The sequence below is a fragment of the Lichenostomus cassidix genome, chromosome 21, assembly GCF_008360975.1.
Source record: "Lichenostomus cassidix isolate B80296 chromosome 21, HeHo_3.0, whole genome shotgun sequence".
Lineage (NCBI taxonomy): Eukaryota > Metazoa > Chordata > Aves > Passeriformes > Meliphagidae > Lichenostomus > Lichenostomus cassidix.
The window spans coordinates 3,988,872-4,014,956 of NC_139501.1; the positions used below are offsets into that span (position 1 = coordinate 3,988,872).

Genomic DNA, 26,085 nt, shown 5'->3' on the forward strand with positions numbered 1-26,085 from the left:
CCCCATCACATCAGGGGCCTTCACCACACTGGGATCTGTGTATTTACTACAAAGGCTGAGTCCATGGGACTTTTGCCTTTGATTTTGTGTATCCTGGTTAAGGATTTTAGAGGACAACATGCAAGGAATGTGCATTGATAGACTGTGGCAAAGACACTCCTGAAAAGAAGCTGCCAGGCATGAGGACACCTTGGAAATTATGTTGTCACTTATCAGCACTTTCCAAAATCTGCACATGAGCTCTGGTGCATTTAAAGGATAAATAAATAAAATGCACATATAAGTTGCTCAGAGAGACATTAAAGGAGACAGAAGATGCTTTGAGTCAGTTATTATGGATAAAATATAAGTGCTATTTCCATTGTAAGTCAGGTTGCAAATATCACTGTTATAGGAAATTTTACAACTAAAATATTCTGAGACAGAAACTTTATTCAAATCATGTATCTGCATGCAGTCTGGCATTCTTATTTAAACAACTAATGGGTCCAGAGAGTTCCCAAGAAAAGGCTTCAGTTTGCAACATGTTCTGTAACATTACCCACCTGTCCATTTTCCCAAATTGCTAAAAGGTCGTCCAAGTCTGAGGAGGAACTCACACAGTGTCTGTTAGTCACTCCCAAAAAATGAGTCAGCCTTCACTGCTGCCACCCGGGATCTGACAATGAAGACCTGGCAGAAGGTTTGCATTTGCTGTTACACTGGTGTATTTTTGGCTGCTGATTTTACTATAAAGCTGATTTTGTTTTCATATTAGACAGAAAAAGATTTCAAAACACTCTTTGCAATTATACTGCTTTACTTCAATGACACCAAGTCTTTTGTTGTTTTTGGGTTTCCAGTGAAGGTTCCAGGCACTACAGAGTTATTACAGGTGCACAGTCCCTGTTAGCAGCAGACTGAAATAGAGCCAGATACTCTGCTGAGGGGCTTTTCCTCTATATATACCTCATTCAGGAATTGCATTTGGAAGCCTGTCAATACCAAGGAGCAGAGAATAGTAAACCAGTAACCATTACTGCTGCTTTTTACAGGTCTCCTTTCAGTTCTGACAGAAAGCAGCAGGAATGGATTTCTGCTGGTTGTTTGGAGTGGCTTTTGATGGTTTTGGCATGGGTTTGCACTTTCTGATGGGAAATTTTACTGTTCTCTTTGCAGTTCATGGCATCAAGTGGACTTGCAGCAATGGCAACAGCAGTTCAGGGTTCTCAGTGGAACAGCTCGTGCAGCAGATCCTCGACAGCCACCAGACGAAGCCCCAGCCTCGAACACACAACTGTCTCTGCACTGGTACCTTGGGTGAGTACCTCGGGAGGGCACAGAGTGACTCAGCTTCATCCAGACTGGGAGCAGGGTTTGTGCTAATGACGTGCTAAAAATGTTGTCTCATCAAAGCCTGGGACACAATGAACTCAGAGTTGACAGGAGAAGTCTTGAGCATAAAAAGATGCAGCTGGAGCTTCTGGGGAAAATGTCAATGCTTTCTAATAAATGCACTCTATATATGACCTGCTCAAAGGGGTATATTCTCTTCTGCACATGCAAATTCTGTTACCAAAGCCTCAAAATCTAATGTTCTTCCAGCTTCAACCTCTTAATTCCTTGCTCTGCAGCTCACTTTTTGGAGAAGTGCTCAGGTGGTTAACTACAAGGTACCACTGGGATAAGACAGGTCTTATTTAGGTATCATGAAAATACAGATCTCTTTCCTGTTAAAGGAGATGACTTTGTTTTGGATGACACTACAGCAGCAAGAAGCAGCATCCTTAGTGTTAGCATTTCCTACAGACAGTGATTCACTTTCCAACTCATCTGCTTTAAAGCTGCTCCTTCCTAGCACTTTGGTCAAGTAAAGTATATGACACATTAACTAGTCTTTAGCAAAACTTATAAAGGGAAGTTGTCAGTGCTTCAAAGGGTTTATTTTTGCTTCTTTTCTCGAGCAGCTCCATTATACAATCAAGGCTTAAATAAGAATGATGACCTCTGAAATACCTGAGTTTGGATTAAAATTCACCCCTTAAGGCTCAGCATTTGATCCAGGCTTGCAGATCGGAACATGAATCCTTTTATTCTTCCCTTTGATGTTTTGTCTTGTGCTAAGTCTGCTCAGTGCTTTTAAACATAACAGTATTGCTTTGTTTTGTAACTGGCTTGCACATTGACACACACATTCCCAATTCCTTTCTGTCATCCACGAATACAGCAGCATGAAAGCCTTTCCCTTGTTCCTGTTCATTTCTATACCTAGGAGAATAGAGAGATTTAGTTTTGTATTTAGTCTCAAAAGCACTGTCTTGAACTACTTTAAGTGACCTCATTCAAATCTTGAGCACATAATAGAGAAGTTCCCCTTCAAGGGCAAGGAACAAAAGATTTAGCAAATTGCAGTGGATATATAGATACTTTATTTTGCCCAGAAGGTGGCATTTGTAATTGTAGCCATCAGCTATAGGGAGGAGGCTTCTTCCCCCCTTCAGTCATTCTACAGTTCTGTAATTAATGGTCTTACGTCATTCTAGGGAAAATTAATCAATTAAGGAAAGAAACATCAAAAATTCATGGGCTGCTGTTCTTTAAACAGCAAAAGCAGTCCCTGTAGAGTTTGTGACTAAGGTGCCTTTGCAGACAGAATTGTTTACTTCATTCTGCCTGATTCCAAGCTCTCAGGAATGCAGATGATGTTACCTTCTGTCAGGCCAGTAAAGGTGCTGGTTGTCTTAATTCATGGAGGATTGTTTTCTGGTGGCCCTTGCTTGAACATTCTTCAGCAGCTCCAATGCTGACTGTGTGCTCCTCTCAGGAGTACAGCTTGTCTGTTTGTCAGCACAGGAATGGCTGAGAGGCAGAGAAACGCATCAGCATCCTTTTGGGAAGGCAAGAATGCTTTGTATGGCTAATGAGTTGCTTCTTTAATAATTTGATGGGCAACTGTAAGACACAGTGGTGACAGGAAGATGTGGGCTGTAGTGTAGGCACAGGGTGATGCCAGGGACAGGGGCATGATGTGGAATCTGTCACCTCCAGATTACTGGTCAGCATCCACACCCCAAGAATGGTTGTCAAACTTCCTGACATCAGCCAAGCATCTTTGTTCTAGGGGCTGGGGTTTTGTGGAGCAAATGGAACAGGGCCCTGTGCCACAGCTGACAACAGCAGACTTTGCACTGAGATTGGGCACATTGAAATAACTCAGAAACTTTTCACAGATGCCAATTCCTCTCTGCTTGATCAGAGCAGGGAGGAAGGGGGTAGGTGCTACATGGGTGAGGGTAAGGGTGCCCATGTGCCTGTTGAGAGGTTGCTGTCATTGCACACAGTGGATCTGTGCACTAGACAGGACCTGAACTTCTGGCACGGGTGAGAAATTTGTTTTATTTCCAAGATCTCTTGTGCTCTCTCATGTGTGTGCTCACTCACTATCACACATGTATGCATAAGCATAGCTGTCCCTTGCTACAACCATGAGATACACAACTAGCATTGTCCTAATTTTGTATTTACTGAACGGCAAATATTGTTGTTTTCTGGCACAGGGGCAGGAAGCAGTGTGCATCACAAGTGTAACAGTGCCAAACACCGCATCATATCACCAAAGGTTGAACCAAGGACAGGTGGGTACAGCGCTCATTCAGAGGTACAAAATAACGATGTCTCTGAAGGGAAGAACGAGCACAGTCATGGCAAAGCCTCCAGCCGAGAGAAGAGGAACGGCAAAGTGGCGAAACCAGTGTTGCTCCATCAAAACAGCACTGAGGTTTCTTCCACCAACCAGGTGGAGGTCCCTGACACCACCCAGAATTCTCCTGTGTCCATCAGCAGTGGGTTGAACAGCGACCCAGATATGGCAGATAGCCCAGCTGTCACTGGTGTGTCCAGTATGGCTGTAGCATCAGTTATGGGAAGTTTGTCACAAAGTGCCACCGTATTTATGTCAGAAGTCACCAGTGAAGCTGTGTACACCATGTCACCCACCTCTGGCCCAAATCAACACCTTCTGTCCTCAGATGCAGCTGCACAAGGACTGGTACTTGCTGTGAGTTCAGATGGACACAAATTTGCTTTTCCAACAACTGGCAGTTCAGAGAGCTTGTCAATGCTACCCAGCACTGTCTCCGAGGAACTTGTGCTCTCCACAACTTTAGAAGGAAATAGAAAAATTCCAGAAACCACCATGAATTTTGACCCAGACTGTTTTCTTAACAATCCCAAGCAAGGGCAAACTTATGGTGGAGGAGGTATGAAAAATGACAGCATCAATACCAACATAAGGCAGTCACCCACAACAGAACGTAGCTTCAACTTCAATACAACCCTCACAAAAGAAATTAAAACTGAGGACACATCTTTTGAACAACAGATGTCCAAAGAAGCATTTTCCTCCACTTCTGCATCTAACACTCTCACACTCAGTACTGGTTCAGGTTTACTTCCATCTGGAGGGGGTCTGAGCCCAAGTACCACCCTGGAGCAGATGGACTTCAGTGCCATTGACTCCAACAAGGACTATTCTTCCAGCTTCAATCAGACCGTCCAGAGCCCTCACGTCCATCAGACCCCTTCCCCCAGCTTCTTTCTGCAGGATGCCAGCAAACCTCTTCCCCTTGAGCAAAACACTCACAACAATTTGAATGACACAAGTAGCTCATTTGTGAACACGTTAGGAATCTCCAATGTGAAAACAGAGTCCTCGTCCCAAACCACTTCCAACTGTAATGGCACAGTGGAAACCAGAATAGAGTCCACCTCTTCTCTCCAGCTCATGCAGTTCCAAGCAAACTTCCAGGCTATGACTGCAGAAGCTGAAGTTCCTATGGAGACCTCCCAGCAGGCAGAAGGAAATGAAAATCTACTTAAATCAGGGGATCTTCAAGCCTGCAACACAGAACACTACTTGCAGCCTGAGGCCAATGGGGGTATCAGGAACGGGAACAACCTCCCTATTCTCCAAGGAAACATGGTACAAGGACTCTATCCTGTGGCCCATCCTAGCTTAAATAACTCCTCCAACATGGAGCTTAACTTGGACCACTTTGACATCTCCTTCAGCAACCAGTTTTCTGATCTAATTAATGATTTCATATCGGTAGAAGGTGGGAGCAATGCTCTCTATGGACACCAGCTGGTGTCAGGTGACAGTGCTGGACTGTCTCAGCCTGAAGACAGCAACAGAGCGACGTACAACCAGGCCGAGATGTGCATTCCTTGCTGCAGCCCTCAGCAAGCCAACATGCAGCTCAGCAGCACAGAGAACGGAGCCAGCACCATGGCATACATGCACGTGGCTGAGGTGGTCTCGGCAGCTGCGGCACAAGGCACTTTGGGGCTGCTGCAGCAGAGCGGGCGCTTGTTCATGGTGACGGATTATTCACCAGAATGGTCTTACCCTGAGGTAAGTCCAGGGCTTTTACTCGCTGATGTTTACTGCTTTATCTTTTGTTGCTGTGTTAATAAGGGAAGTGTTTTGTTAAAGCATTGAAAGGGCTTTTAAAATATTTCTCTTCAAGTCAGAGCATTCAAGGCTGTTTGCATGTCTGAGTGCAGTTTTAATTAAGTACTTCATTATCCTGACAGGGCCCTTTCTTCACTTAGGAACAGAAAGGTATTGTTTCATTGAAAGCAAAGTCTTTTCCACATGATGGCTTCATGGTGCTACCTAGGCCCAGTAGAGTAGCAGAGTTTGCAAACTGGAGCTGTTCCTTAAATTTGTCACTGATGTTCTTAGCAGAGTAATTCACTGCGCTGCCTTAATGAGTTCAGCATTTCCCTCCATCTCGCTGACTCCCAAAATCAGTCACATGCCCCATAAGTGAAAATGGCAGCAGCACAGACTTCACTGATGTGAAGGAATTCATGAGGACAGAGGCTGGTTGAATCACTAGTGGGAAAAGAAGGTTGTTTTGAATTACAAAAAAAACCCTAAAACCCCAAACACAAACGAGCAGGTTTTTGTTTGCATAGGCCCGGCTTTGGAGCGCTGTTGTGTGTGTGTACAGAGGTGTGCAGTAACTGCTCAGGGCCTCTCTCCCTGTCCCCCTGCACAGCACTCTGGGTTCCCAGGGGGATGCCACCCCGCCAGGGTGATGGGGCTGTGCCCGGGCATTCCCGGACATTCCCGGCCTTCCCCAAGCGGCTGCGGGCAGGGCGAGCTCGGCAGGCCTCGGCCGGTACCGGGAGGGCCGGTTCGGGGCTGGGGCCGGTTCGGGGCTGGGGTCTGTACCGGCCTGGGGCCTGTACCGGCCTGGGGTCGGTTCGGGGCTGGGGTCGGTTCGGGGCTGGGGCCCGTACCGGCTGGTTCGGGGCTGGGGCCGGTTCGGGGCTGGGGCCTGTACCGGCTTGGGGCCTGTACCGGCTTGGGGCCTGTACCGGGCTGGGGTCGGTTCGGGGCTGAAGCCGGCACCGGGGGGCCTGGAGCTGTGGCCGGCGGTGTCGCTGCCGGCGTTGGCCGCCCGGGGGCAGCAGGGCCGCGGGGAAGGGGCGGCGGGCCCGGGGCCGCTCGGCGTTCGGCTGCGCTCCTCCCCGCGATGGCCTCTCCTGTCACGGCTGGGTCTCTCCTCTCACTGTTGGGTCTCTCCTGTCACGGCTGGGTCTCTCCTCTCACTGTTGGGTCTCTCCTGTCACGGCTGGGTCTCTCCTCTCACTGTTGGGTCTCTCCCTTTTTTCCCTCGCAGGGAGGAGTAAAAGTCCTGATTACCGGCCCGTGGCAGGAAGCCAGCAATAATTACAGCTGTCTGTTTGATCAGATCTCAGTGCCTGCATCTTTAATTCAGCCAGGGGTACTGCGCTGCTACTGCCCAGGTAAGGAGCACTGCTCTCCTACATCTGGTGGTTTCAGATCCTGATCACGTCGTGTACATGTCCTCATCCCCTGCAAAAAGCAGTGCACTGAGAAGCTTTTCCTTTTTCTTTGACCTGTTTAGTGTGAGAAGAGCAGTTTGGGATCTTGATATGTCACAACAGATCACGATAAATACTATTTAGAATCTCTGAATTAACTTTAATTATTTGAAATAATTTCAAATCATTCTAAGCATTCCTGCAGTTTTGAAAGAACAGATTAAAGAGTAGCTGTTATTCAGGGGTGCACTCACTGCTCTGCTGACTCAATTTGCCTACGTTTTGCCTTTGCTACTTAGAGGATGAGAACACCTCTAACCACAGAGATTTTCAGTAGTGATGGCCCTCAGTATATGACTTTCAGTGGGCGCAAAATAATTTGGCTTCATTGCTAGGCCCCAGCTTCCCATTGGAAATGCAGTGAGGCTGCTCAGTCTTCAAAAACACATGTGATTCTGCCTCCTGCCAGCACAACCCATTAGATGACTCTTAAGTTTACAACCTCCATGTTTAAAAATACCAACCGGCATTTTGGACTCTTCAGTTTTCTAGTCACAAAAATACTGTTAAACATCCCCTCTCCTCACCTGCTTTCAGCCCAATACTTAGCACATGGGAATATCCATGGGATAATTCCAAGATGTGGGTTTCTGTGGGAAGTTCTCTGTCTTACAACATGCACTTTCCTTTTAGCTCATGACACTGGGCTTGTGACTTTGCAAGTTGCCTTCAACAATCAGATCATCTCCAATTCTGTGGTATTTGAATATAAAGCCAGAGCTCTGCCAACCCTGCCTTCCTCCCAGCATGACTGGCTGTCCTTGGACGGTAAGAAGCATGTGATGTTCCTTAAGAAAGCTGACCACATGTAGGAATGTGGATGATAGAGCAGCTCCTGGTGGGGAAGGGATGTAGAGGGGTAAGTTTGTCCTCACTGGAAGGGCTGTAGCGATGTTAATCAAAGTCTTCTCACTGAAATGTGTTATTAGTCCTTTTGATGTGAACAAAATGTTACCAGTTTTTATACAAGGTGACAAAGGGGTGGAGTTTTTTGTCTGATTAGAAGGCTGATCATACTGCCCAGTTTCTAGAAGGAGAGAAGCATTTACCCTGGAACTGTCACTCCTGAGAACTCTGAAACTCGAGCTTGTCTAGAAAAATGTGTATTTATGTAAGCAGAAAATGGGGAGATAGTGAGGCATGTACAAGAGGGACATTCCAAAGAAGTTGGGATGGTACCACTTCCAAAGAGCAGCATGGAGACAGAAGACTGTGAGTATTGCTGTGTGAAGAGAGGTTTGTGATGTGGCTGCAGAGGCATGCTTGCAAACAGAAATAGAGCTTGCCCTTAACGAGGAGGTGCATATAGTCTTATCTTCAGCATCAAAATCGAATTTGCTTGACTTGAGAGGATTGTAAGAGTATGTAGGTGCTTTTCATCTGCTGCTGAGGCCTCCCGCTGCCTGTGCAGTGCAGCTGATAGCATGTGATGGTGATTGATACTCAGCTGTTAGCAGTCTCTCCAGGGTGGCATGCCAAGTGGGTAGGCTTTGAATCCCTTGTTTGGCAGTTCCCTCAGTGTTGCTGAATTTGGAAGAGCTGAGAATGTGGCTGTGAGTGCTGTCTTTGGTGTCCCTGCAGTTTCTGTGGGTGCTCTTGGTTAGCAGGCCAGCTCTCAATTAGAGGTTATTATGCTGTGGTGATGGTGGAAGGGAGGGGGACTGCAGCAGTGAACAAACTAGGGCATTGCTAACAGGGAGGGGAAAAAAAAAGTAAGAGGACCGCTGCATTGCAGAGGCCCTTCAGGGAAAAGACTGAATAATTATACTAACCATGACTTATCAGAAGCCTCTGCCTTGATGCACAGTGCTCCAGAGGGAGCAAATTATGCTCCTATTTAAAGGACCAGCAACATCTTCTCAGTTATTGTTAGAGAACAAATGTTAGCTTAGCTAGCCAAGGTAAAAGCTAATGTGAGTTGACTCTATCAATTGAATAAATACACAAATCCCTGTCTTTTCTGTTTGCCTTAATTTCCCTGCTTAAAATCTTTGCCCTGCTGACTGTTACGTAGTCTTGAGGGAGGATTTCCAAGGAATATTTGTAGTCACGAAATAATGACAAAAATTTAAAAACTCTTTTTAATTAACTCAGTGGAACACTTTGAGATCCTTCTCACTGCATTGTTGAAACACAGTTCATGATTCCAGCTGGAATGACCACAGCCAGAGAGATAGGGTTTAGTGGCACATACCCCCTGGAAACAAACAAGCAATTTCCATCTCACTTAAGTTTAGATAAACAACTTCATTCCGCAAATCTCCTTAAAATAAAGTCAAAATCACTCTATACGTGAACTCTGTGTTTTCAGTTACATTAAAAATCCCTATTTTTTTTTTTTTTGAGCACAGTGTAAGTACTGGCCTTTGGGATCAGGGAGCAGTCCTGCTAATAACTGGGAAGGGTTGTGAGACCATCTCCCACTGCACTCCTTCTTCTAGGACTGAATTGAGCCAAGTGTAGGAATGCACAGAGGAGTTTGAAGGCAGCAGCATGTTCTGTGCCATCCTCTGAAGGGCACCTTCCTTCATCAGTGTCTGCTGTGCCATGAAGGATTGTGCACCCTGTTTTGAACTGTACACAGACATGCTCGCTTTATTCTGAGTTTTCCTTATTTCACACCACGGATGAGTTAGATCTTTTACAAATGGAGGGTTGACACCAGCTGCTGATGTTCTTACCGTTTTTTCTAGTTAATTAGAATATTGGTGTTCTTTCTTTTCAAAGCAAAACTTTTTCTCATAAAGGAAGCACTCTCTTGTGATCCTGATCTCTGCTGATAAACTTGTTAGCCTTTAGTTTTTCTGAGTAAAACAGTCAGTTTTCAAAAGCCATTGCATGCTTTTATAGCCATTTGACCTCACTTTTCATTCACTATCTGTAGAGAGGTTCTTTTAAGAAAAAAACAAAAAGCAAATGAGGCTTGAAGAACTGAAGGCTGAACTGAAGGGCAGAGATCTTCTCATGGCAGATGCATGACAAATTATAAAGGTATTTCAGTACAGATTCCCAATGGAAAGCACGTGTGTTTGCCCTCTCCTGAAGCCTTCACTGCTTTCATAAAATACCTGTAGAGATGGTGTTTCCTTGGCATGGGATGTGATCAGAAATTCCAGGGAAATGGCTATGAGCGCTCTTGGCATTACAATTGTGCATCTGCAGAAAAGAGGACAGAACCTAAAAATAGGGGCAGGCCATGTGTGTACTGATGAGTCAAGTGTGTATGGGTTGGACAGGGGTGTGACTGGTGCTGAATGTAAATGGCACTGACGCAGGAGCACCTGACAGGCAGCCTTTCAGCTACTGCTGGGTTCTCAGTTTGTGATCTGTTTGTCTTTCCCAGCTGGACGACATAAAAAAGACTGGGGGGCTGGGGTTGGTAGCTTACTTGTGCTAGCATGATGTGGCCATACCAGTGGTATCCAAACTCTCATTTTGGCATGCAGAAGGTGGATGAAATGATCTGCGACCAAACAGCATTTGTGTGCTACGTGTGGCATTATTCCACAGTTTGACAGGGACGTGATTTCTGTACAGTGGTAATGTTCATCACCAGAACCCACAGCGTGCGTCTATTTAGCAGGGCCAGATGCTCTTCTTAGCATGTGATGAGATGCAGGACGCCAGAGTTGGGTAGGATAGACGTGTTCAGTATCACTGAGTCCTTAGGGATGTTATTTTGTAGCCAGAAGAAACTTCCAGTAGAAAAAAAGTCTGTGTTGATAAACAGTATTATCGTTTTTCACTCCTCTTTTCATCTGGATAGACGTGACTGGTGTTTACATCTTGAATGTTACCATAAAAGATTGTCTATTTGGGTTCTCTCTGGGAAGAGGGATGAATGTTTTGTACCGTGTTCCAGGGCTGTGGTGCAGCTCACTGAGATGTGTGACCACTGGTAGAGGACATGAATACCTCATTCCTTGCTAGGAGCTATCCAGTAACCTTCACAAGTTTCTATTCATCCTCCTCTCTACTGACTCCTCTGCAGTGTGGAGGCTTTGTTCTGTTTATATTCCTGCTGAGATTTGTTTGGTGTTTTCATCCTTTCACACATTATTACTGAGGACACTGTTTAAGGAAGCCAGTCTCCTACTGCTCTGACTGCATTTCCCAGACTGTCCTTTCCCATTTTGGACATAATGTGATAGAATTGAGGAAAGGAGTATTCCATTTCCTATGCTGAATGTTGTCTTCTGAGCCAGCCTGACTTCATGGTCAGACATGGGATTCCTCTGGGAAGCCGTGTCTGTTTTCAGGCTGATGACTGAACGTGCCATGCTGCCCCGAGGAGTCTGCCCTGGGATCCGCGGTTCCTCTGTGGATCGCAGGACCACACAGACATCCTCCGAAATGTTTTATTAGGTTTTAACGCTCTGCAAATTTGCCTTATTAGAGCAGTAAGTAGAAGTACAAATACTGTCCGTGTGCGAAGTGAGGAGAACTGTGCGTACGAGCGGGAAGGTGACCCAGGGATGTCGCGTCCCGGGCCCGGCTCGCTGCTGTGGCGGCACGTTCGGGGCGCTCCGGGAGCGGCGGCGGTCGGTGCCCGGTGCGGGGCCGCTGTAAACACGGCGGCGGCCGCCAATGGGGCCCGGTGACGTCAGGGCGGGGCGGGCCCGGCGGCGGAGCGGAGCGGGAGTGGGGCAGGGCCCGCCCGGCCGCGGCGCGCCGCGCAGACAATGGGAGGCGGCGGCAGCCGCCGCCCGCCCGCAGCCGCACCGGGCGGGCGCTGAGCGCGGGGCGGGGAGCCCGTCGGACGCGATGGGGGCGGCGGGGGGCCCCGGCGTGGGCTGAGAGCGGCGGCGGGACCCATCGCCCCTGCTCTGCCCGGGCAGGGCAGCCCGAGCCGGAGCGCCCTGCGGCGCGCTCTCGGCGATACTCCCTTGCCAAGCGCCCGGGCGCCCCGGGGCGGGTGCCGGCCCTCCGGGACTTGCGGGTTTCGGGCACGGCGATGGCTCCGTGCGCGCTCTCGGGGTGACCGGGGCGGCCGCCGGTTCCCAGCCCCTGCCTGACCCGCCGCCCGGGACGCCGCTGCCTCCGCTGGCCGCCCGGGTGTTTGTCAGGGCGCAGGGCGAGCCGGGGGGCGGGCGGCAGCCGTGGACCGGCCGCGAGCCGCCGTGGGCTCTGAGGCGGCGCTGGCCCCGGGGCGGGTGCGGTGCGGCGGGCGCGGAGCGGCGAGCGGCCCGCCTGTCCCCTCATGCCGGCCCGTGTCCCCCGGAGCCCGCTGCCGGCCCCGGCCCCGCGGCTCCAGCGCTCGGGCCGCGATGCTCGCAGCCGCTGAACGGCGCCCGGGCTCGTTCTCCGCCGCGGCCGGCCGGGCCGCCCCGAGCCCCAGCTATGCCGGCCAGCGTTAGCCCGTCCGCTACCGGGGCGCGGGGGGGGCACCGCTGACACCCGCCGGCGCTGCGACAGGACGGCGGAGCTCCAGTTGGCTGCGAGGATGCAAGAGACGACAACCAGGTCTGGGGGGAGCCTGCTCTGCCCGCCCCTGCTGCGGGGTCTGCGCCAGATGCTGGCTGGTGCCTCCGCTGATGCCTTGTAGACTCCCAGGTCAGTCCTCTGGTGCCAGGTGTTGTCACATTATTTACCTGGAAGCAAGTAGAGGGACTACAGAGGGGTCCGGGACCCCCAGCCGTTGCAGGTGGACGTGCACATGTGACAAAGTACTACTTTCAGTAAGTATTGCAGGATAGCGTCACGCAGTGCTTGTTTGGGTTTAAATCTGCATGCTTCTCTGTTGTGCCTCACTCTGCTGCACTTCCACTGTAACTGCACGCCTTACTCCTCGCTGTGCCCCCCTTCCCCGTGCCCCCAGCCATGGGACGTGGTCGTGTTTTCATTTACTCGCCCTCCCGTGTTGGTCCTCAGCCTCTCGAGTGATGTTGCGATGCAGGCTCAGAGTTGTGACAGCGCTTTAATTGTAGCATCACGTGTGCAGCAGGACAGATTACATCGGAGGCACCTCCAGCTCACAGCCTCATGTTTCGGCACAGGAGGAGGTCGGTAGCCCAGACCTTCTTGGAGGTCTTAGGGATGCTGGAAGCACAAGCGTGCTCTGCACCACGTTATTGGAAAACTTGTTTTGCAACACGCTTTGCCAGAAAGAGTGGGACTAGGAAGAGGACTTCAGGAGACACTCTAGACCACTCACAGTTTAGATGGGGTAAACATGACTGATGTCAGATTTTCTGAAAGCTTCCAGCAAAGGAGATCTCATTCTCTCTTGCTGACCTGTTCCAGTGCTTCATGGTTTTGTAGCTTGCAGCAATTCTTAATTATCTAACTTTGCAGCAAATAGAAGCCATTTTATAGCATGCTTCTCATCAGTCTGGTGATTTTGGAGTGGATATTTTGACTCTTGAGGTTGCATTTTTGATGAGAGAAAACTTGGGTCAGAATTGTTACCATATGCATACATACATACTATACACAGTACTGTAAGCACAGATACTGCATAGTGTGGCATGAGATGCTTTTTTCCTGTTTATAGTTCTTTAGCATGTAGCCCTTGGAGGAGGAGGTGTCCAGGAGCCCTGCGTAGTAGCACTGTGCAGGTGAGCAGCAGCACAGCACGTCTTCCCAGGCTGTTGCTCTTTGCATACATCCAAGACTGTTTCTCATGTACATTTTTCAAAGTATTGGATCCGTGGGGAGCACAGCCAATTTCTGACCTGAAATGCAGAGACTGACCTTAGGCAGCCAACTTTTTATACAAATTACAAAATAGCACGAGAAGTGATGTCTTTAGCAGTGTTCCCTATCTCTAAAATATATAAAGTACACATGGCATGTTTAAAACCTTTCTCTGTTTGCTGAAGCAGCTGTTCCTGGACAGCATTAAAATCTTGCCCTCCCTAAGCCCTGGGGAAGAGAAGCCTGAAAAATAGGGCAGCAAGTGCTTTATTGCTGTTGGTATAGAGACTGCCACTTGGGGATGAAGTCAGCCTGAGCTACCCTCCTGCTTCTCTTCTCTAGTAATGGCATGATAAAATAAAGAAGTACCTATTTTGAGGGAGGACTGGCTACCGGGGATGCGAGAGAGGAACAGAGTAAACCCAGGTGGCATGGGAGTAATAGCTGAAGTCCTACAGCACTGGAAGAACTATGAGAAAAGTGTTGACAGTAAGAAATCATGCCCTGACAGGTGGATTAATGGCTTAAAATCACTGACAGTGCGTGTGTGTGCAAGTCTGGATGACTTCATCATTCCTGCCCATGCCCAGTAGTGTTCATGTCTTGTGTGAAAGCGTGGGGTGTCTTCAGCTGCTGCTTAGGCTCAGAGGTTCCAATACAGTGTTTTCTTCATCTCATGCCTCAGTAGTTGCGGGATGTCTGACTGATCAAAAGGTCTGGAAGTGACCTGCCTCATTAGCATGGATATGCATTTGTCCTAGAATTTGAATTTTAAATGCTTTCATTTGTTGCTAGAGACTGTGACCTATAACAACTTAATGCTAAAGAGAGATTTTTGTGAAGTGTGTTGAGGATGTTACTGCAGTTTAATTTCAGAAATAGGTGTTTCTGCAACAATGACACCTCAGAAATTGGTATTAAATGATCAAATTGATACTGCAACATGAAAGGTGTGTTCAGGATTTGTTCTGTACAGAAGAATTGATCGAGATTTTATAGACCAGTAACAGATGATTTGCGAAATAGGAATAGGGCAGTGGCACTGTGAGTGATGTGGCCTTAGACTGCTTCCATCCCCACCCACAGCTTGCACTGGATGAGAGAATATGGTGTGTGTGGCTTGCTCTGCAAAACAGAAAAATGTCTTCGTGCTGCGTGGTTTTTTCACAGTGCTCAGCTGTCGTGCTTGTTCAGTTCAGTCTGTGTTTGCTCATGCAGGGAATGATTTAACACAGCAACTGCCAGTAAAAAAACATCACAGGCTGAGAAGCCAAAGCCCTCAGTGTGGCTCCTCCACACCATAGTATTTAAGCACAGTGCTTGGGAACACGTGCACATGCAGATCTCACACACCACTGTTAGCTCAGTGTTCAGAATTGTGTGGGGGAATAATTGTATGCTGAGCAGATGCAGCCCCAGTGGAACGTGCAGATTATGGACTCTCATCCTTCAGTCCTTCCAGCCAGATACTGTCTGTCATTTTGGTTGTGCAGTGTGGCAAAAACCTCCAGACCTCCAGGTGAGAGTGTGAAAAAAGAGCAAGTGGTAGAGACACCACTTACTGCTAAGAACTGCCAATTTATTTTTCATCTGTATTTTCAGCAGTATTTCCCCTGTAATAGTTCTGGCTGCACTGCCAAGTCGTGTGGCATAGACAGTTTCCTGTTGTTTGAAGTTTGCTTGGCAAAAGGACTGACTGTCCTTTGGGCATGTGTAGTTGTCCACTACAGCAGTGTGCAGAGATTAGAAAAGCAGCTTTCTGTGCTAATTTCTTAAACTTGGCCTGTCAAGCAAAGGAGGGCTTGTCACTTAGTGCTGTGCCTTGGTATCCTCTTAGCTCCATGCCCTGGGACATCGTGGTGTTTCAGGTACCATGGTAGTGGTGTTTCAAGCTGATGTTTGATGAACGTGTGCCTTTACTACCTGTTGTAATAAAGTGTGGACAGAGGCAATGCTCTGAGCTTTGCCTGCCCATGGGGGACACTGCATGCACAGCTCAAAGCCAGAAATCCTGCTGTTGGAAGAGGCCTTTGGGTTAGGCAGGAGGGCTATGTAGAGGAGTGGCTGTCGTGGGGTGTAGGTGAAGTGTTTGCAAGTGCTGTTATAGCTCTCTGTCAATACAGGGTCTGTGCAGTCAGGAGCTGTTACCAGGCTGCACAAGGCACGTGCTTCTGCAGCCTCCAGTAAAAACTTGTGTCACGTAAACGGCTGGCATCTGTTCAGATTCTTACCGAGGAAATCTAGTGTTTATTGGAGGACACTGAGGGAGAAAATGGAGGTGTGGCTTCCAGAATCTTGGAGATGAGACTAACTCCTCTGCTCGCTGCATCTTCCACTCACTGTGCCTGCTGTGGTGGCTCATCGAGCTGTTGCTACAGGTCTGCTTTAAATTCATTGTGACAGCATTTCAGTTAAGAAAACGCTACTGGATTAAACCAACCCTGCAAAAAAAAAATAAAAAGAAAAGAAAAAAGGTGAAGTGAAACAATATCCAGGGTGTCTGGGTGTAACTGTGCAAGCATACAGGCTGTAACTCTGTAAGATGCTAGCTGATGTAAACAACCATGTATCCTTAGAGGATTTGTGCCAGAATAGTTTTGCATCTCTAGAAATGTTCAGTGCATAACCTAATATTGTTGCTGTGATCAGTAGTAGGCTCTCTCACAGTGCAGATGAAAATGATGCTTGTTCTGCACTTAAAAGATGGTTCATGTTTTAGGGTAATGAGCATGAGACTTAAACCAATTTCTTAGTACTGGTCAAAATCTGACCAGGCAGCTCCTCCCAGTCTCTCTCTGCAGGAACAGTTCAGCTCCCCTCAGGTTGCCACCATCTCCCTTTGTTATGCTAGGGGAAAGATAGTGAGAAGTAATTTTTGTGTTACATTGATACTGTGAAATTTGAAGAGGAATAATTTCCAAGAAAGATACAGTGTTCAGAATATTTTCTGTGAAATTATTCTGTATCTTGGAGATACTGAAATGTGGCTATTTTCATCATCTTTGGTGAAGGGAACCTTGAAGAACAGTGTCAGAAACAGTCTCTGTAGTTTCCTAAAGAATATTAAAACATTTCTTGGATTGATTTGTAATTGAAAAACTCAATAAAAGTACAAATTTGCACATCTAACTTTTTGGCCTACAAAAAGATACTAAATTCTGTCATGAAAAGCAGAGCCCTTGGGCAAAACCATAAATATGTGAATGTGTTTGTATCTACATGGATCTTTGTTACCTTTGGACAGAGTGAGGGTGCTTCTAGTGCAACACATCTCCTTGGGCTGCTTAGATTTCCTGTACAATGTAGCAGGAGAAAAGCTAATTTGGACAGTGATTTTTATGTTGTCGAGCTCTCATCTTCACTGCCCTGCAAGAGACTTGCTTGTCATGAGATCCTCTGTTGGCTGTAAAATACAAGAGTGTGGAAGCTGTTCCTTTAACTTCAGTGCCTGCTGTGCAGGTGGCCCTGAAGAGAGCAAGACAGAAAAGATTCTGACTAGCAAAATGAGAAATAATACAGGATAAAAGGTCTTGAACTTCTCAGAGTGATACCCGTAATGTTCAGCCTGTGGCTCTTGTAGCCTTTCATTCAGTTATTGCAAAGTGCATGTGTTGGCTCATCAGCCAAGTGTGAATCAGCTGGACATGGTCCAAAATTCCACTAATCTGGTGTGTGTTCAGCCTGGCTGTGGGAGGGGAGCCTTTTGCCTCATTGCCAAGTCCAGGAGAAACCTTAGGGTGGAAGGTGTTCTCTCTCTCACTCGCCCGCCCTACCCACCATTTTTTTTTTTTGGTTGGTTGGTTTTGGTGTTTTTTTGTTTTGTTTTGTTTTTTTTGTTGTTGGTTTTTTTGGTTTTTTTAATTAGTTTATTTTGGTGGGGGCGTTTTTTGTTTTGTTTTGGTTGCTAGTGCAGTGCATGCACTTCAAGCAACCAGTCCCTTTTGAAAGGGATGCCTTGGTGTAATTGATACTACAGAATCATGAAAACACTATACATAAATAATTTTGAAATTGGTATGAGTTATGCTTGCTTAGGCAGCAATTTTTGTCACCTGGAAAATGGGCAGCATAGAGATACCTTCCCTGCTCTGCTGCCCCACTTACCTCATTTGCTGCCTGGAGCTTTCTGGTTTGGGGCACACCCTGATCTGGGTAAATGCTGGTGGTCTCTGCTAGACACAGAGAAGGCTCTGGCTCCAGACATGCTGTGCTGGCACTTCAGAATGTTTGTTTCTACTTCCCATTTTACCAGCATATTTCTAACATGCCTGATCCGGTCAGAATTAGTTAGTCTTGCCCTAAATACTTTCAAGGAGCACTGGCAGGTGTGTGATTAGGAATACCTGGGTGTACCAGATGCTGTTTCAAATCCTGATTCCTAAGAAAACTTCCTTACTTTCATTTCTTTGGTTTAGTGTCTCTGTCTGGGGACACTGGTGGATAACAGACATACCTTCAGTAACTTCAGTCTTCTGACAAAAACTGACAGGAAGCTGTGAGTGTCTTTAGCTAGGGATCAGGAAAGGTGGAGGCTTCACTCGTTACAGATCATAAAGCCCAGAGAGAAGAGCCTGGAAAATAGTCACAAACAGAGGGCTCTCCATTTCTGTTCCACAGTGGTTTCAGATTGAAAAAAAAAAAAGGGGGGGAGGGGGGGAAATAGTAATCTGCACAGTGCACTTCATCATTTCACTGGAATAATTTTCTCCTTGTGTTTCCAAGTGTATAAAATAATTCTCTCTTTAGCCCTAAATGAGTAGGAGCACATCCCCAGAATCTTGCAGCCCTGAGCTTGTTGGTCTGTAACACTGATTCAAGCCAAATTTCTTCTTTTAAAAAGATGCTACTTCTGCCTATAAAGGGTGAGGGCTCAAATGCGATAGCTGGTGTGTGTTGCTTCTCTCAGCTCTAATAAATACGAGTGTTGGTACCCAGCTAGGCAGAGTGGCATTACCTGAGTGGAGTAGAGCCATTCCCTGCAGGACAAGCGTGGCCACTTTTCCAGGTACCTGCTCTGTCACAGCTGGGTTCGCAGTGGCGGGAGGGGACAGCTCCGCGGGGCCAGGTCTCTGCCAGTCTCTGCAGTGGACGTGCTCCGCCTGGCAATGGGGAGGGAGGAGACAGCGGTGTGGACTGCACTGCAGCACACTGCAGCACTCCTGGAACAAAGATTCCTGGGCAAGCAGGGCTGGTGTTGCTGCCGTGTGCTGACCGCAGCTCGGGGACAGCAACATCAGCGCCATGAGTGTTTCATCATGTAACTGGCAGAGCTCTCCCAGGGGCTTTGCAATTAACAGGACAACTGAAGGATTAGTAAGGCACTAAGAATAAATGTTTTGGACTAGTGAGCTTACCTCTGACATGAAGTTAGGTGGGAGGTGCTGGCCACAGTCCTTCGTCCCTGGCTCTTCAGCAGCCAGAGTGAGATGCTGAAGCTGGCCAGAAGGGAGTGGAGCTCTTGCCTGCTGTCAGACCGCAGCAGCCCCTTGGTGAGAAGGAGGTGTCTCCAGCCAGTGGACCTGAGCTGTCTTGTACCAATGGTCTGCACTGTGGTCCTTTGTGCAGTGCAGCAGAAGTCCACATCTCTCCCAACACCTTCTACTGAGAGTTGTGCCTTGGAGTATAGCGTATGAGTACTCCTGCAGCCTTCCAGAGAGGTCTCTGTGTTCTTCTTGGAGAAGACTGACTTGTTTAAGACTTGGTCAGAGCTTGTCCATTTTGGTGCACATACTCCTTTTCCTGTCGCTGGGCTTGGCTCTGGGGTTATCAATGCTATGCACTACCACAGCATCTCCATGGATGCATGAAACTGAACAGGACTGTCTTTCCCCCACAGTTTACTACATAAGCTGTTAGCATGATAGCAAAATTCATTAAACGTTGCCTATCCACAAAACAGTCTTGCCCAGTTTCACATGAGCTGCATGAAGCTTATCCCTTATGGGTCTCAGGACAGAAGGACCTCTGCCTCTGCAGCCACTCCCTCTGCACTGACTGGCCCTATCCAGAGAATCATTGCCTCAGTTGATCTGTACAGCATCAGGTTCAGCAGTGATCTGCTAACCTATCTGAACCTCCCTGCCCCACCATTCAAGCATTAGTAGTTGTAGGATAGTGCTGTGTTACAATGCAACGAGGGGAAAATCAATAACACAGCCCTGAGACTTCTGTAGGGGCCAGAGGGCTCCAGAGTTGCATGGCTTTCCAAAATGTTGTTACAGGATTGTCAGTGTCCATATGCTGATTTCTGGTAGTTCTGTTTCTAGCAATTGCCTGAAGCTGTTTTCCAAGAAAGGGAGCCTGGCAGGGAGGGAGCAAGTGCCTTGTTAAAGGCTCCTTTTACTAAGCACAGAAGGAAGCAGAGGGGTCTTTTTCCTCCAGGTACCATTGTTGCATGATTCCAGGAGGCAAGCTGAGCTGAATTCTGGACTCTTGTAAAGTAGAGGGGTTACTCTAAAATGGTAGATATGATCCTACGGAAATGCTTTCTGAATGGTTATATTTGGTAAGAGTTTAATTGTGTTTTGAAAGACTTTGCATTACCCCTGTCCATTATTGTGTGCATACAGCTGGACTCACAAGGAAAGGGATCTGTCTTCTGCCTGCGTTTTTCCTTTTTCTGTTTTCTGTAAGGAAGTTCTCTGAAATTGCAGTCAAAGAATTGCTGCAGGAAATTGAAGAGCTAGGATGCTGCAGGGCAAGCGTGTGTGAGCATTGCCAAGCAGAGCAAATCTCATCTATCGCTTCCAGGATAGCTGATTGTGATTTCCTGCAGTTGGCTATCACAACCTGAGCTTCCTTTCCATGGAAAAATCCTTACTCTGGCTTTCTCCAACCTAGATAACCAGTTCAGGATGTCCATATTGGAGCGACTTGAGCAGATGGAGAGGAGAATGGCTGAAATGACAGGCTCCCAGCAACACAAGCAAGGAGTAGGAGGCGGGAGCAATGGGAATGGGAACAGTGGAACACAGGTGCAGGTATGAGCCCTGCTGTGTCCAGACACAACAGCTTTATGCTTTCTTACCAGAGGGGTTTTTTTGGGGGGGTGGGGTCTGGAAATGCTTATAGTTGGTCCTAAATAACAAGTGTGGTTAGTGGGTGTCTAACAGCAGCTGGTTTTCAGTCGCATTTGCCACTGTCTCAGTACTTGTAGAAGTGGAAGGCTGCCTGTTCAGGGCAAGCTGCAGCTCCTCTCCATGGTTAAACTGGGATGTGTGTGGTGTTTCAGTGCGTTTCTGGGACTGGGACCCTGGGCAGCTGCTTTGAGAGCCGCGTGGTGGTGGTGTGCGAGAAGATGATGAGTCGTGCGTGCTGGGCAAAGTCCAAACACTTGATCCACTCAAAGACTTTCCGAGGAATGACACTGCTCCATCTAGCCGCTGCCCAGGGCTATGCTACTCTCATCCAGACCCTCATCAAATGGCGGTAAGACCCAGCCCGCTGCGCTCTGGGGTGTCAGTGCAGACATGGCAGGAGCATAGATTAACTCTGCTCAGTCTGTGTTTCTGGTTGTCCTGTACAAAGAGCCAAGGCACTGAACTTGTTCCCATCCCCTGATCTGATGGGACCTGTCTCTTGAGAGAGCAAGTCCAACCACTGGATGTATCATGCTCTTCACATCTGTGGTGGGGGCACTGTCTGTAGTAAATATCTGTGTCACGGGCATGTGTGTGGCCACTTCTCTGTGGTACAGTGCTTTGGATAAATCTGTACTTAGACAATGATCCTGATATGGCCACAGAGCATTATTCCTTCTTTTGTTTCCCCTGCAGCACCAAACATGCAGACAGCATTGATCTGGAGCTGGAAGTTGACCCTTTGAATGTGGATCATTTCTCCTGCACTCCTCTGGTAAGAGCAGAGTCTGAAACTTCTGAGAGAGTCTGAGGGCCCTTTATGGAGTTCTTTCTAGTGTGTTATTTTCCTAAAGCTTTTCACTCTCTGGAGAGTAGCTGTTTCTTGTGTGTCCCTGCTGCATGCACAGTAAGACGCAATACTGTCAGCCTCCTGGCATTTTGTTGAGAGAGAGTACCCAGAACAAAAATTGAGAAACATGAGGAAAAGGGACAGACAGACTGTTCTGGTTGGTGTTTTACAGAAAATCTAGTCTCCCCTGTCATGCTGGGGAAAGGACTTTACATGCCTTCTTTCACATTGTCCTCTGTGACTGTTTAACTGTAGAGATTGTAAAGTTATAAACTGTCTTGGTCACTGGAATCATTAAATCATGACTGAGAACTTAGACAAGCAAAAAGCCAAAGCAGATGGAACCAGAATTGCCAGTTTACAACACAGAGTATAGATTTTATTGTTCCCAACCTTTGGTCCTGTCTGCATGTTTCTTACCTCAAAGATTCCTTTGTGTATGAGGCTGGTCTGTCTCTGCAGTGATGTCAATGTCACAAAAAAAAACCCAAAACAAAAGAACTAAAACTATCTGCTTTGTCAGTTGGAGGTTTCTCTTTTTTAGAAGAGAATAGCATGTATTCAGTCCTCTATATTGGCCTTTCGTTAGGTTGAGATATTTATAAAAGTCATTTGCTGGTTTTGAGCATGTCATGGCTTTGTTTATCCAAATAGTTTTTCCTTGAGCTGGGGACCAGACTCCACTGCATAGCAAGAAAGGAAGGAGAAGGCCAATGAGTTAATTATGTTTCCTTCTTCAGATGTGGGCATGTGCCCTGGGCCACATGGATGCAGCTGTTGTGCTGTACAAGTGGGACCGCCGAGCCATCTCCATCCCTGACTCCCTCGGCAGACTGCCACTGGCCATCGCTCGCTCTCGGGGCCACGTGAAGTTGGCAGAGTGCTTGGAGCAGCTGCAGCGAGATGAGCAAACTCAGCTTGGGCAAAACCCCAGGGTTCAGTGCCCCTCGAGCACAGACTCCAACACAGAGAACTGGGTGTCCCAATGGCACAGTGAGCTTGTTGCCTCTCAGGAGCCTCAGAAGGGAGTCACAGTGATTTCCAATACTAACACAGGTAAAGCATCCTGGAGGGCATGCACTGTTTTGCTGACATTTAACATGTGTAAACATGGGGACAAGGAGCTCACCTGGGCAGCAGATGCCACCTGTAGCCCTGCTGTCCATGCTTAATTATTTTCTTGTGCTCCATATGTATAAGCATCTTGTATAAGCATCAGGAAGAGGTGTGAATGCCTGCTTTGGAAAGACTTGAGTATCTTAGGAGTGTTTGAGACAGTATCCTCCCTGTATGATTGTTACTCCCTTTGCACATCATCTTGGGTGTCAGTGGAGCACAGCACAAACTTCGGCCTGCAGCTCTGAGGCAGAAGCTGTTGATGTTTCTATAGCAATCATGGGTTGAATGTTTAGTTTTGACCATTGATCTGTTTGTTTACAGAGCTGAGGCGACCAAGATCAGAACCTTCCAGCTATTACAGCAGTGAGACTCAGAAAGATTACCCTGCACCCAAAAAGCATAAGCTGAGCCCTGAATATTTTCAAGCCCGGCAAGAGAAGCTGCTTTCCACTGCACTGAGCCTGGAACAGCCAAGCATTAGGAAGCAGAACTCCAGCTCCAAGCAATCCTCCACTGAGACAATCAGCCCCAGTGAAGGGCTGAGGGACTATGGCCGGGAGCTCTCCCAGCACATCCCAGAAGTTACTGGGTACCGGGGCTCTGGCAGCCAAGCAGGCATCAAATGGAACCCAAAAGACATTTATATTGGTGTGTCTGCAGTGCAGGTGGCAGGGAGCCAGAAGGGCACTGCCCTGGGGAAGGACGCTGTGGCCCATCGGCTGCGCCAGCGGGAGCAGATGAATGTGTTGATGATGGCCGACAGGGAGATGGTGGATGCAGAACTCTTGTCCTACAGGGACAATGCAGGGGATGAGGACTGTTTACACCACATGGATGAACTGCAGGTAAACCCACAACACCAAGGTCAGCAGTCTCATAGAGCACAGAGGCTGCACAGAGAATTCTGACTGTGAGAAACTGCTGTGGATGCCTCTAGAGACTCTGACTTGTGCCTTGAGGAAGGAGGTGGTCACACAGTTAGTGTATACTTTCTTCCGATTTCAACCCAGATATAAAGACTAATGGTTAGGATTTAGGGTTGTGAAGTATAGGGCATACACTTCAACAGTGCACAGAATGCACAAAATTGTTTGCAGTTGTGCAAGGAAAAGGGAGAAAGCAGAGCCTCCTGATCACAGCAGTGCATATGACTCAGGTGGCCCCACACTTCTTGGGGAACTAGACAGCAGTCCCTACAAAGACAAGATGTGACAGAGGCAGTGCTGGGGTTGCAGGCTGAGCCACTACACTTCAGAGGGAAGGAGATCAGAGTGGAGAATGAGAGAGACAGTGGGTTTGGGGAAGGAAGCATCCCACAAGGTGTGGAATAGAGCAAATCAAAATATAACAGAAGCAGGAGAGATATGAGTAGTAGTCACAGAGAGAAATACTGTGGTTGTCTGAGCAAATGAGTAATGAGAACACAGCCTTACCTGATCTGCCTTGGCATCTCTGAGTGTTCTCCTCAGGCTGGTGTAACATGGGTGAAGCAGAGCATTGCAAAACAAGAACCATTTTCTGTTTCCTGTGTTAAATATTCCTATGAAGCTTGTGGAGCTGAGGGGTATCATTCAGAAGGATTCCTGACAATGTGTTCTCCCAAGATTTTTAACTTCTCTTCTTAGGCCTTTATTGTCCTGTTGTGCTCTACTACACATCACAGCAAGAGCAGCAAGGTCGCTTTTCCTTCGGAAATAACACACTAGTGACAGCTGTCAGTACTGTATCGGGAAAGCCCAGAGACCTTTCACCAGATCTTTTGTGCTCCCCATAAAGGAAAAAAAAGAGGTCTGGGGAATACGAAACCCTGCAGTGCTTTGTCTGAAGAGACAGAAAAGCAAATGAGTGTCGGTTAATGGATTTCTCTCCAGTGCTGAGACAAACAGACTCTAGCTTCCACAGGTTTGGGGAAAATGAGGCATTCTGTCTAAAGCTGTGCTGTAACGTGGAAGCATGAGGCATCTTCTTCCAGGCAGCAAAAGTTTGCTGTTGTTTCCCCCTTGACAGGTGAACATGATGACACTTGCAGAGCACATTATTGAAGCTACGCCTGACAGGATCAAGCGGGAGAATTTTGTGCCAATGGAATCGCTGCTGGTGGAGAGAACAGACAGTGCTGCCATGAGCACCACCATGAGCTGGCTGGCCAGTTACCTTGCTGATGTTGATCACTTGCCCAGTGCTGCACAGATCAGGTCAGTGAGAGCTGTGAGGTTGCCCTGGGTTTTGGCATGGTGTGAATGCTGGGCAGCATGTTCTGACTCTTCAGCCTGCAAGTGCCAGTTCTCAGTGAGGCTCAGTTCTGGTCTTGCAGGCCCAGGCACTCTTGTGCTCAAATGTGTCATTGCCAGCACAGCTACAACTTCATGTAATACGGGGTTCACTCCAGTGCCATATCTGTGCAGAACAGTACAGGCAGACTCAGGGGTGTGGGATGTTGCTTGGAGAGAGGGAGGGAAACATAAACTTCTATCTTTAACTCAGAAATGTTGTTTTCCTTACCTGTGATGCCAGCCCAAGAAATATGTAAGCCAATAATTCCTACTGTGGTTGGTATTTCAGAAGTCTGTATAGTGAACCCCTGACCCCTTCTTCGAACACCAGCTTGAGCCCTGCAGGCTCACCAATCAGTGAAATAGCTTTTGAGAAACCCAGCCTTCCCTCGGCAGCAGACTGGTCCGAATTTCTGAGTGCATCCACCAGCGAGAAGGTAGAAAATGAGTTTGCACAGTTAACTCTGTCTGATCATGAGCAGAGAGAACTCTATGAAGCTGCCAAACTCGTCCAGACAGTGTTCAGGAAATACAAGGTATGTGGCACAAACATCCAATGTCTTTCTTGTTAGGTGTATGAGAGAGTATCATTTGTTACAAACCAAAATGTGGGTAATACCCACTCCTGGGGCAAAGATACACTTCCTGTCATAACCTTTTCAATGCTTTTGACATGTGCTTGTTGATGTTAGCCCAAAAAGTACTGTGTGGAGAGTGCATATGTCATGCCAGAGCACACCTGCTGTGCCAGAGTAAACCCTCAAAATGTACCCCAGAGGTTCTGCTTAGTTGCCCACGTGGTGTAAAGATGCATTTTGAAGGTTTGTTCTTTATGTGAGCTGATAGTAGAGGCATCTCCAGGAAATGCCTGGACCTGAGTTGGTCCAGATAGCGTTAATAGGAAAGGTTTGCCCTGTGAGCAGCTGGGAGCCACATCAGCTGTCCTGGGTTTGCTGCACTCTGACTGATGCTGCTCCTTTCCTTCTCCTCACAGGGTCGTCCTCTCCGGGAACAGCAGGAGGTGGCTGCTGCTGTTATTCAGCGTTGCTACCGAAAGTACAAACAGGTAATCAAGAAAGTGACATTTTATGAAGCACATACAAGTGCCATGAACACACTCCTTTGTAGTGGGGATTATCCCACTGTTCCTCTCATCTGAAATATCTTGCTTAGGAAAAATTGAAAAGGGAAGGAAATTTGTATTCTGAATCTTAATTTTGCACGGAATCCT

General features: G+C 47.6%; 1 protein-coding gene across 11 annotated transcripts in view; it reads left to right on the forward strand.

Annotated features, from left to right (window-relative positions):
* CAMTA1 (calmodulin binding transcription activator 1) overlaps nt 1-26,085 on the forward strand; it is a 232,694-nt gene that overhangs the window by 185,488 nt on the left and 21,121 nt on the right. For all 11 annotated transcript variants that reach the window (XM_085080214.1, XM_085080216.1, XM_085080215.1 and 8 more), the window contains 12 exons: nt 1,159-1,299; nt 3,537-5,392; nt 6,672-6,798; nt 7,531-7,665; nt 20,374-20,513; nt 20,765-20,961; nt 21,309-21,387; nt 22,203-22,518; nt 22,903-23,426; nt 24,589-24,776; nt 25,144-25,390; nt 25,849-25,920. In XM_085080214.1, the coding sequence (XP_084936340.1) occupies nt 1,159-1,299; nt 3,537-5,392; nt 6,672-6,798; nt 7,531-7,665; nt 20,374-20,513; nt 20,765-20,961; nt 21,309-21,387; nt 22,203-22,518; nt 22,903-23,426; nt 24,589-24,776; nt 25,144-25,390; nt 25,849-25,920 (4,022 nt within the window). The remainder of the gene's footprint in view (nt 1-1,158; nt 1,300-3,536; nt 5,393-6,671; nt 6,799-7,530; nt 7,666-20,373; nt 20,514-20,764; nt 20,962-21,308; nt 21,388-22,202; nt 22,519-22,902; nt 23,427-24,588; nt 24,777-25,143; nt 25,391-25,848; nt 25,921-26,085) is intronic.